The sequence below is a fragment of the Miscanthus floridulus genome, chromosome 15 (assembly GCF_019320115.1).
Source record: "Miscanthus floridulus cultivar M001 chromosome 15, ASM1932011v1, whole genome shotgun sequence".
Lineage (NCBI taxonomy): Eukaryota > Viridiplantae > Streptophyta > Magnoliopsida > Poales > Poaceae > Miscanthus > Miscanthus floridulus.
In genome coordinates this window covers 9,788,919-9,800,857 of record NC_089594.1, presented here as the reverse complement: position 1 = coordinate 9,800,857, position 11,939 = coordinate 9,788,919, and the positions used below count along the sequence as shown (strand labels likewise).

Below are 11,939 nucleotides of genomic sequence, written 5' to 3'. Positions count from 1 at the left end.
TAGGACGCCCGTCACGGTAAATTGATTTACCGTGGCAGGCAGAAATGTCCGCCTCGGTAAATAAAAAATGTCCGCCTTGGAAAATCCTGGGATTAACCGTGACGGGCAAAAAAAATGTGCCCGCCTCGGAAGGGTCCAAAGGGGTGTCGCGCAAAATCATTTATGTACTACTCTGTTTCATTCACCTAATACCATGTTATTCCCATCTCAACCATGTCCATTATATGATTTACAGAAAGTGTTGGACCAAGCATTGAGATTGCATCAGTAATACCGACACAACAAGTATTGGATGACACTGGTAATTAATTTACAATATTTTTAGCACTCTAGACTATTTGATCCCATTTATTTATTGTTACCCATAGTTGTACTAACTCACGTATTTGCAATGGTCATAGATGATGACGAGGGATACTTTTTTGTTGGGCAACTTCCAAATATTTCACGTGTTTATCTAGACTGTTGTGTGTATTAAACATCCTTTCATATGAAGAAGATGATGACGATGTCCAAAACAATGATCCGGAGGAAGATACGGATTCTATCCCCGAAGTACCTGACACACTGGTTGTTTGAAAATTGTTTGGAACAGTTCTGTAAACGGACCGTGATTAACCATGGTGTCTTCTGCAAATACTATTCCCATGACAGCGTCAAGGTCACTTTGCCGCTCAGAGTTCACATGGCGATGGACAAGGTCCTCGTGTTCGTCAATGGAGAATCAGTATCCGGTGTTCTGTATCAGTCTTCCATTCCATGACTCCATGAGAAACCGCGAGCACAGGCCATTTAATTAGCTGCAAAGACGAACCCATATCAAAGCGGTGTTGGAAAGATCAAACCCCCGAGACACCATGAAGTGAAGGCCATGCAGCAAGCCAAGTTGCAATAACACGGCATAATTATCTCAGTTGTTTTTCTTTTTCGGTATACAGGCAACACAGCATGATACTATTAGTCTGCTACACCAGAACCAGAAGAGATGGTTAAAAAGAACCAACCAACATACTGATCTACTGACCTACCTACCATTTGGGTGGCTTGCTTTCACCCTTAATATGTACACTTACACTGCGATCCAGCACTTCCTATAGGAACAAAATATTGCCACCTGAATTTGGCGGCGAGCTGACACGATACATACACATGCATCAGGGACCCTAGGAAGTCTCTCTGCTTCATTCAGCAAAAACTTTGGGCTTCCGGACCCTTTGACTCCTCCTGCCATCTACAGCCACCAGAACAGCCTTCTCAACCAGCAGCTTCGAGGGGGCGCTCGCAGCAGTCTCTTCCTTCTTCGCTTTGGAGGATGAGTTATCAGTCGCCTGCTTCTTTTTCGCTGAGGACGCACTTTCAGCCTCCTGCTTATTTGCAGCTGCAGACGAGCTTACAGTTTCCTGCTGCTTCACTGCTGAGGATCCCTTCCCAGTTTTCTGCTCCTTCGATGCTGAGGTCGAGTTCCCAGGTCCACGCTCCTTTCCAGCTGTGGATGAGGTTTCAGTTTTCTGCTTCTTCGCTGCTGAGGATGGCTTCCCAGTTTTCTGCTCCATCGATGCTGAGGACTTGTTCCCAGATCCATGCTTCTTTGCAGCTGTGGACGAGGTTTCAGTTTTCTGCTTCTTCACTGCTGAGAAAAGCTTCCCAATCGTCTGCTCCATCGATGCTGGGGATGAGTTCCCAGATCCATGCTTCTTTGCAGCAGTGGACGACTTTTCAGTTGTCTGCTTCTTCATTGCTGAGGATGGCTTCCAAGTTTTCTGCTCCATCGATGCTGAGAACGAGTTCCCAGATCCATGCTCCTTTGCGTCTGCAGGTTCATTTACAGATTTGCGCTTCTTTCCAGCAGAGCGGGCTGTCATGGTTTCAGGCCCTGTTGCAGCAGAGCGTGTGCCCTCGGTTTTCTGCTTTGCTACAGCAGAAGGCGTGCTCTCAGTTTGGGTATTTGCAGCTGACAGCGTGCCCATGCCCTCAGTTTTCTCCTTTGCAGCAGGTGTTTCGGATGCCTCTTTCCTCTTCATTGCAGAGGATGGCTTCCCAGTTTTCTGCTCTGTCGATGCAGAGAATGAGTTCCCAGATCCATGCTCCTTTACATCTGCAGGTTCATTTACAGATTTGAGCTTCTTTCCAGCAGAGCGAGCTGTCATGGTTTGCGGCCCTGTTGCAGCAGAGCGTGTGCCCTCGGTTTTCTGCTTTGCTACAGCAGAGGGCGTGCTCTCAGTCCGGGTATTTGCAGCTGACGGCCTGCCCTCAGTTTTCTCCTTTGCAGCAGCTGTTTTGGACGCCTCTTTCCTCTGCTTCTTCCTGGTAAACAAAGAGCCTTTCTTCCTCTTTTTCTTAGAGTTCGGTTCCTGTTTGCTCCCAGAAGAGACAGGCTCCTTCGAGGGTGACTTTTCAACAGATGATTCTTGCCCCACTGCTAGGGCACAAGTGGTATCTACTTCCACTGGAGCACAAGTGCTATCAACTTTTACTGGAGCACAAGTGTTCTTCACTTCCACTGGAGCAGAAACGCTCTGTTCTTTGGAAGTTCCAGAAGGCAGATGCTTGGCCTTGTCAAACTGCTGACAGACATCACTGGTTGCTTGATTGTCTATGAGGATATCGTCAGCGTTCTGCAAAAAAGAAACAGTCAAGTAAATGCCAGTGCAAATGTATTGCCCAAGAAGCTAACACGTTAACCATTTTCTGGGAAGTGGTTCAAAATCAGTGAAATGGTCAATATGGCATAACCACAGATCCACAAGTATCACTAAGCTTTCAAAACTGTCATATATAGAAACATAACATACTAAATTACTAATATTTGTTAGTTTGCACAACAAAGTTAAAAATGAATTGCTTTGTCACGTTGCCATCCTCATGCCTTCAATTTTATAACCTGCAAATTTCACTAGGGATATCTTCTACCAATGCACACCCTAGGTAGTGAATTCTGGATGGACCTGATTTACAAACAACCCAACATCCTAATAAATTCTAAACCCCATACCTCATATCCAAGATATAATCATATAACTACAAATTCTAAGTTCTTGTGGGGAAACAGAATCTCTTTATATTTTTTTAAAGAAAAAACAGCATATGTTTACATGGGTATTACACTTTTTAATTTAAACATAGACAAGTAAAGGAACTATCCCTACAATATTTTTCAGAGTATAATGTTTGACTATTTTCTCTAGAAATAGTAAATGGGGACTTTATAAATCAAAGCCTATTGTGCTTATGAGGATTTAAATCCCAACGCTTGAGTAGCAACTCTGAGAGCATCAACCCAAATCCAAACAAGCACTAAATAATTAAAGGAATAAGAATAAGCAAAGGATCAAAGACTTACTTCTTTGCATAAATCCTCTATATAACCATTTGGTATGTAATTGCCAATACCCAAGAGAAGGTCCATTGTTATGGCTTTCTCCCTCGAGTGTTTGCCCTCTCCACTTCTTTCTTCAGCAATCCTATCTGCATCTTTTATAGGAGTATCGGTTTCCCTGTCAGGCAAAGAAGGTCTCCCTGAAAGAGCTGGTCCACTATCATCCTTGAGCAAAACATTTAGATTCTTCTTTTTCTGTGGTTTAGTATATCTACATTCTGTATAAGATGAGCGCTTTTGAGTATGCTGTCTCTTCGGAGCCACCCTGACATGAGTATTGCCCTCAGAAAATGCCAAATTTCTTCCTTCATAATGAGCCTTGCTGAGATGACCTCGAAGCAGATGAACTCGAGACTGAACCCCATCAATCGTCAAGAGAATATCCTTTAAAGAGAGTTGCTCAAAAATCACATCATAATCCTCAGAATCAAGCAATGTAACACTGTCAAGTCCGCCTCGGATAGGAACTGTATTTAGAATGAATCAAATACATAGATAGTTCTTGCATGACTATTAGCTAGGCAGAGAATAAAGATGAATTGGAGTTTCTGCATGGTCAATTTAACTAAACCTCAAATAGCTATGTATGTCCTTCATTGGTCTACCCAAAAATAGGAATGCTACCATAAGATCAAATAAAATCATAAGGATCAGAACACATTATATCATACAGCTATACAAATTCGTTCCTCTCAAATTATGTAGGGTATGTATGTTTATGGAAAATTCAAACTTTGTATAATTTGACTTACGCTCAGTCAAATTATATGGGCACAAACTATACAGCTACATCCATATTTCAAAGTGCTTTCACACTATATTCATTTTATAGCTGTAAAGTGTAAACACTACTACTATATTGTGAAACAGAAAATAATGGTCAAAGTTTAATTTTGATATAAAAAAGCCTAGTTTTGAACACTGTGCTAAAATAAAATACACCCTATATACTTGGATGGAGAGAATATTTGCTCAGATACTTAAGAACTAAACCTTGACCAAGTACACGTAAGCAAGATTGTCACCTGAAATGACATTAGTAGATTTGCCAAGTGATGTGTTTTCAAGCAATTACAATTTTGATATTTTTACTAACATATACTAATAAAGCAAAATATCAAAGGTGTGTGCTGGAGACTGGTATAGTCCAATGAAAACTAAAACAATGGGATGGAGTGTATAGTAAGAATTAAGAACTCTGTGGAACCGAAGTCATATTAGACATCTCAGAATTCTTTGATAGCGTTCATATGGTTAAAGACTTGGTGACTAATTAATTGTTGACCTTCAATTAAAACACAAGCATATGCATGCCTCAGCTAAAACATAAACGCATTCCTAACAAGAGCAAGCTTTTTCTCACAACTGGGTACGTCTAATTCAATCTAATGGTGTAACTTTGCTCAATACCGTTGATAGGATTAGGGATCCTACGGGAGTTGCTACGGAGGTTGTAGGGATGGAAGAGCGGAGGGCGAGGCTTAGGCAAGCGACGGCGGCAAGTCGGCGCCGTGGTGATCACCGCGCCAAGGAGGAAGAGAGGGCGCGGCTAGGGCTTCAGGGAAACCGAGCAACTAAATTGTTGCCTTGCTTAATTCTCTCCAATCAATGTTTACAGATATTTATCCTCCTAGCTTCCATCTATAAGATCCTATATTTAAGGACTAAATTCTATCTGAGGAAATAAATAAAATAGCTAATTCTGGGCAATTAGCCCCTAACAGATGATGCCTGGGCTGCTAGCCCCTAACAGATGGCGCCATTAGCCACTAATGGGCCGGCGCCTAGAGTATTGGACGCCGGTCATAACAACCGTGCTTTCCATTTTAACTTCACTGAAAAAATTGACCAGATAGGCACATTCATACCTGTACTACCACAGTCGTCATCAATTAAGAGACCATCAGTTTCAGCTCCCTTATTTTGTTTATCTGCAAAATACTGAAAGAATTATTGTCGTTGACAACAAAACCCGGTGCAGAATTGACATGGCCATGGATAAATAGATGCCCTATCCCTACACAAAAGAAGACGACATAACTGGATGTCAGACCATGGTAGTATGACAATATTTGGTGCTTGTTGATGTACAAAGGAGTATCCAAATTTTCTTCATGCCTCTTCCGCTTTGTCCTCTTCATGATACTGTTTCCATGACCTTTGTGAATCTGCATAGATTCTGACATAGAACCATTTGGTTTGCTTGCTGCTTGTAATTCTTTTTGTTTCTTGTTTAGAGCAAGCTCCCTGTCATACTTTGATACTTGAGATGAGAGCTCCCTCATACGCAACTCTAACCACTGGCATCTCCACAGAATTGGACGAACATAATTCCTCCACTCAGCCGTCACCTTTTTCCTTATGAAGAGTAATCACATATCACAAAATTTGCATAAAAATGAAGGATATCAGAATAAAACATTACAACAAAATGTAATAAGAATATAGAAAGTAGCTGCTTGCTCCAATTATATTCTAGGCTCTAGCTATACCCACAAAATGATATGTAAGCTAACACTTTGAAGCACTGATAAGAGTAGCACAGGTTTCCTTGTTCATGGCTAGTTGGCTACACATCATAGTTTAAAGCATGAATATCAGAAATAAAAACCATACTCCCAAAGAAAGGCAATAAGCATGAAAATATACGATGTCTCCCAACACGCACAAAAATGAACCTATAATGGTCTACAACATTAAAAATAAATATCATCAATGCTGGTGTAGGTTCAAATCCCAGGCTAGGAATTTCTTTTGCAAATTCGGACTGTCATGCTTAAAATATAGAGTAGCATTTAGTAAAACACCTAGGTGAACTTTTCCAAAAAGAAACAAGGGCAATACTAACCCCCAAGGACTTTCTCTCTAACCAGAAGGATACTGGTACTTTGTGTCAATATTTAGTATTTTCGTCCACTACACGATTGACAGATTATCATGGAATCAATCTACCAGACTGTTTTAACCAAAGTCCTGGTGGAAAAACCAACATGATAAATTTACAATACTTTTGAAGAAGCTATCATCTGCTTAATTGTCTTTTTAATTAGCGACTTGACAAATAGAAGACCATACGAGTATCCGGTAATTGCTTTTTCGGATCGTGTTAGTCATAGTCATAAGTGGTGTGGCATTTCTTAGGACAGAACACATAACTTCCTGGCCGTTGACACCTGCTTCTATCGTGATTAGAAGAATTGGGTAGAAATCATACCTGGCTTTTAATCTAGGTGCTACTATCACCTGCTAAGTTTCGTATATGAATAAATGATGACTGAAACGTGTCCCAGAAAAGGAAAATTTCAGCAAGAAGGTACTAATTAATTAATAAGCATACAAGACTCTGCATTACGTTATTGAATAATTAGTAATTTGTTTCTGTTTCAGATACACTGATGGTCCTACTTTTCTTGTTACTTCCGAAGACAGGACGGTGCACCAATTACAACATAGTATAACAGTTGAAATCCCACTACAACCTTCCATCTTATCACAGGAGCGCGGGAGCGGGAAAACTAAACACTGTAATTCTAAATGTGAAGCATGTCTCCGTCTCTTATTGGTGAAAGTGAAACTGAATATATGAAATTCAGCAGAGCTCACATAAGCGCCTAGCTGCCTAGTGGTCTAGCATAATCTTACAGCCATTCATTTTTCCACGAACCATGAGCGCACGCACAATAATGAGACCAATAGCACCAGGGCACACGACGAGCTGACAGAACACTCACCTAGGCGGCTTCCAGGGCCTGCTACCATTGGCATGAGCAGACATGCCAGAATTCACTTCTGGTTCACCATCGCCTGGCGCATCTTGAACTCCAGAGCAGGTGTCACCAAACGAGCTCGAGCATTCGGTGGTATCACCTGCCACGTCTTCCACAGGTTCAGGATCGACCACCGGAGGGTCAGTGCTCGTGCGGACAGCCTCAGATTTCACCACCACCATGGTGCTCTGGTTCCTGGCTCCACCGCCAGCACCCTCGTGGTCAACATCCATGGCCGCTGGAGCGGGAGCCATGGCTCGCAACTGATGCGTCAGGGGCCCTCCGGCGCCACAAGAAAACTACAGAAATTCGCCCCAATCCTCCTCCACAAGACCCTGCGGACGGACGGACAGATGAATTTTGAGCAAAGAAACAAAAATCTGTCGCACAGAACCCACGGATTCGTGAGAGAAACCGCTAGAACGGGAGGATTCCTACCAATACCTCAACCAAAGCAGAACAATCCCCAACCACCAGTGGGGCAAGGGCTTACCGCGGAGCGTCAGATGGAGAATCAGGCATCAGCCCGGGCGGATCTCCATGGCGGAGGAGAAGATTGGTGGGGAGTCGGGATTGGGACACGGTAGCTCGGCCCGTGTACTTGGCCTCAGAAGCGCGGGCGACGGCGACGGCGACGACGAGGGTTAGGGGTGGAAGCATCCATGGATTTGGGCTCCGCTGGTTGTGACGACGGCGGCGGCGAGGGCTCGGGCCTGCGCTGGGAAACGAGTGCGGTGGGTCTTTGCGCTTCCGGCTGGCACGGAAGGTGGCAGTGGGCAGTGGCGGTGGCCGTCGGCGTCGGCCGGCAGCGCAAAGGGCCGGAGGTGGAGCCGATGAAACCAAGGAGCAAATGAGGAACGGATGCAGGTTTTACCGCTGGTAAGAAGGTAAACTCAAGTGGATAACGAACCAACAACATTTTTTTTTTCCGCAAAATAGCCGATTTGGTCACTCAACTATCGTGTTTGGCTCAATTTCATCCCTCAACTATAAAAACATCCGATTCAGTCCCTGAACTATCCAAATCGGACCAACTTTATCCATTCACCGACGTGGCACGCCACGTTGGCTCGCCTAGTCACTGCCCAATCAGCTTAGGGTTTCAACCCCTATTGAACAGACCATTTTGCTCCCATTCTCATTTTGAACACACCAACAGCATCTCGTTTCTCCTCCCCATGGCAGCTGTACACGAGCACTAGGGTTTGGGTCCGTGGGGAGGAAGCATTTGGTCTGACGATTGAAGGAGCGACCCGGAGGAACCTGCATCGTGGAGGTGTGACACATTGTGGAGGAACCTGCATTGCAGACGTGGGCTGGCGATTGAAGGTAAATTCTGCTCGTGGGATCTAAATTTGATTTGGGCGCTTTGATTTTTTTTATGGAATTTGACCACGAAATAGATCTGTAGGGCGGAATTAACATGGGAGATTCTGAGGTATTGACTTGTAGATTTCATTTTAATGGGGAATTTGTTCTTGATGGGTCACAGATGCAATATTGCAATGGGGATTTGGGAGTATCACACATAGATAAGGACAAATTATCAATCCCAGAGCTCAATGGCTATTTGATAGATCACACCACTTTTCAGAGATATGTTAGGATGTACTGGTTGCCAATTGGTGCAAAGCTAAATAGTGGAATGAGGCTGCTTGTAGACGATAAGTCCTGCATGGATATGCTTGATGAGATAGGATCTGCAGGTGCTATCGACATATACACTGAACAAATTGAGTTGGACATGAGTGGCAATGAAGAAGGTACAGAGACACAATATGGAGATGAGGACGTCTTTGCCTTATTCAGAGATGAGAACATTATGGATTTGAATGAACAAGAAGGTAACCAATGTGCCGGACAGGATGTGAATATTATGTATTTGGAGGCTCCTACCACTCATGAGGATGGTCAGAATGACGAAAAGGGTGATCAACATGCAGAAAATGATGAGGAAGAAGAATCAGGAAGTGATTTTGATGCCACAGAATTTACAAGTGATGAAGATAATGAAGTAAGGGAGATAAGAAATAAATACAAACAGTTTATGTCGGCTGCGAGGAAGAGAGGAGATATTCCATTTGACACCCCAATTTTTTTGGATGTTCCTGGAGGTAGTGATGTCAACAATTTTGCTCAAGCCAATGAAGGTGGAGATGACATTGCATACTTTGATTCAGATCATGATGCATCATATGATGAGGATAGTGATGGTGTTTCAAGGAGAAGGAACTGCAAGTTTCCAATATTTGATAGTCATGCCGAGACTCCACATTTTGCTGTGGATATGTGCTTTAGAGAAAGGGATCAATTGAAAGATGCAATAGGAAGGTATGCATTGAAGATGAAGGTAAATATCAGATATCCCAAGAATGATAAGCAGAGGCTTAGGGCTGTATGCATGTGGAAGGGATGTCCCTAGGTTCTCCATGCTTCATACAACTCAAGGACAGATTGGTTTCAGATTGTGACATATAATCCAAATCATGCAAGTTGCCCAGAACTTAAAAATAAAAGGTTATCTACAAAAAGAATATGCCATGGAGATCCTTAAAATTAGATAATAACATTTAGTTTATCTATTAATGCAGGGGCTTTTAAGTGTAGTGAATGAGATGTTTCCATTAGCTGAGCATAGGATGTGTGCACGACACATTTATGCCAACTCGAAGAAAAAACATAGGCTACAAGAGTACCAAAAGAGGTTCTGGAAGATTGCGAAGGCTTCAAATGAGATGTTGTTTAATCATTACAAGAATAAGATCGCCAACAAAACTCCTAGAGGATGGAAAGATTTGCAGAATACAGACCCCATACATTGGTGCCGAGCTTGGTTCAAGGTTGGATCCAATTGTGAATATGTTGATAACAACATGAGTGAATCATTTAATAGTTGGATTATAGAAGCAAGGTTCAAGCCTATCTTGACAATGTTGGAGGACATAAGGATCCTTGTGACTAGAAGAATCCAAGAGAATAGGAGCAACAATGAGAGGTGGTTAATGGAAATATGCCCCAACATTATCAGGTAGGTCTGTAAGATCAGGCATAGGACCCAGTACTATCATGTCTTGTGGAATGGTGAAGCTGGTTTTGAAGTGAGAGATAAAAAATGGAGGTTCACAATAGATCTCAACAACAGGACATGTTAATGCAGATATTGGCAAGTTTCTAGGATTCCATGCGCACATGTTTGTGCTACCCTGTTCAAGATGTCTGAAGAGCCTAATAAATATGTGCACATGTGTTTTTCTCTTGAGGCATACAAGAGGACATATCAACATGTCCTGCAACCTATAGAGGATGAGTTGGCATGGCAAGTGTCCCAAAATCCTAAACCATTGCCTCCTAGAGTGAAAAAGATGCCAGGCCGGCCAAAGAAAAACAGGAGAAAAGATCCTTCAGAGCCAAAGAAATCAAGTCCTAAGTCATCAAGAGTTGGTACTAAAATCAAATGTGGCCGGTGTAAAGGGGATGGTCACAACACCAGAACATGCACCGTGACAATGGTGTTTATCCTTTTATTATCTTGTTATTTATTTGCTAATTTCAGATGCGCTAACTTTTGGTGTGTAACTGCAGGAAGGCTCGGGGTCACACAATCCTTCACAACAGCATGCCACCAATGCAACAAGGCAGGCAAATATCAATCCATTGGCAATGGAACCTACACAATCCAAGCAACGTAAAGGAAAGCGTCTAGTACCATCTTCAAGTCACACAAATTCATCTGTCAATTCATCCTATCTTTAGGTTAGCAAATTTCAGTGAAGTGATTTAAAAAAACAAAATTTTAGTAAAGTAATTCCTTTCCATTTTTTTCTGTCTGGCCATAAGAAACAAAGGGTGTGTTATACAAAATCCAAAGCCATTGATGAAGCATCTGCAAAGGCAGCTACTGGTGGAAGTGCATCTATTATAATCGAGACAAGTGCTGGCACGGCTGCTGGGACATCTGCAAAGGCAACCATCAATGTTTCAGGAGGAACCGGCTCAGCCAAAATTTGATCCACTTCAGCTGGCCGTGGAGGAGAAAGCAGCTCCTCTCGAAAAAGAATAGGAAAAGACATAGTGTCATCAGAGAAGATCATCACGTAGTTTGAGTGCCCAGTGCATGGCGCATGTATCATTTGCATTAAACATTGACATGGTCTCTCACTTTGAATGAACAAGGCACTACTTTAATTATTTCAACTGCAGACATGGTTAAAATTCTTGCAACATCATTTGATATCAAACAAACATTACAATATGAGCGACCTGCTGGAGGATGGGGATGGGGGAACCTCTAATTGACGGAAGCTAGGGTGAGCTGCTCTATGGAGGGTAAAAGGGTATTTTACATCCTAAGCTGACTGGGCGGTGACTGGGCAATCCAACGTGGTGTGCCACGTCGGCGAATGGACGAAGTTGACCCGATTTGGATAGTTCAGGGACCGAATCGGATGTTTTTATAGTTGAGGGACGAAATTGAGCCAAGCGCGATAGTTTAGGAACGAATTCGGCTATTTTGCCTTTTTTTCAAAGTTCTTTTTTTCAATCTATCTTCGAAATTAGCATAATCTAACGACTCAATCCGAAGTTTAAAACATTCAAATTCAACTCATTTTTATTTTATTAATAAAAAACAAATTCAATCAAAACAGTTTTAACACAAACTGCTGAGCTAGCTCAAAGAGCTTTTTATGTAGCCTTAATTAGGTTATTAGTGATTTGCCACACTACCAAGAAAATTATATTTTTTTTGACGGCATAGCTTCATTTCGGCTGCCAAGGTAATTTCTGATGTGGGGCGA

General features: G+C 42.5%; 1 protein-coding gene and 2 pseudogenes across 3 annotated transcripts; 2 read left to right on the top strand and 1 right to left on the bottom strand.

The window, feature by feature from the left end:
• Positions 1–858: 858 nt before the first annotated feature.
• On the bottom strand, positions 859–8,001 carry LOC136508213 (uncharacterized). Of its 3 annotated transcripts, none has more exons than XM_066502853.1 (6): positions 7,588–8,001; positions 7,108–7,478; positions 5,418–5,734; positions 5,245–5,307; positions 3,341–3,843; positions 859–2,615 (listed from the first exon to the last, which is right to left on the bottom strand). In XM_066502853.1, the coding sequence occupies exons 2-6, from the start codon at positions 7,395–7,397 to the stop codon at positions 1,182–1,184; spliced, it is 2,607 nt and encodes an 868-aa protein (XP_066358950.1). In that variant the 5' UTR covers positions 7,398–7,478; positions 7,588–8,001; the 3' UTR covers positions 859–1,181. The 3 variants fall into 3 exon arrangements, with proteins under 3 accessions (XP_066358950.1, XP_066358949.1, XP_066358951.1); XM_066502852.1 differs by having other exon boundaries at positions 7,637–8,001; XM_066502854.1 differs by having other exon boundaries at positions 5,430–5,734; positions 7,637–8,001.
• Positions 8,002–8,566: 565 nt separating this feature from the next.
• On the top strand, positions 8,567–9,697 carry LOC136506964 (uncharacterized; annotated as a pseudogene).
• A 31-nt stretch (positions 9,698–9,728) lies between these two features.
• On the top strand, positions 9,729–11,241 carry LOC136506963 (uncharacterized; annotated as a pseudogene).
• The last annotated feature ends 698 nt before the right edge of the window (positions 11,242–11,939 follow it).

Coding starts and splice junctions, on each gene's coding strand:
- LOC136508213 (XM_066502853.1), bottom strand. CDS start 7,397: ATGGCTCCCGCTCCAGCGGCCATGGATGTTGACCACGAGGGTGCTGGC. Junction 5,308..5,417: donor CTACCATGGTCTGACATCCA/GTTATGTCGTCT, acceptor AGTATTTTGCAG/ATAAACAAAATAAGGGAGCT. Junction 3,844..5,244: donor TGACGACTGTGGTAGTACAG/GTATGAATGTGC, acceptor TTCTAAATACAG/TTCCTATCCGAGGCGGACTT.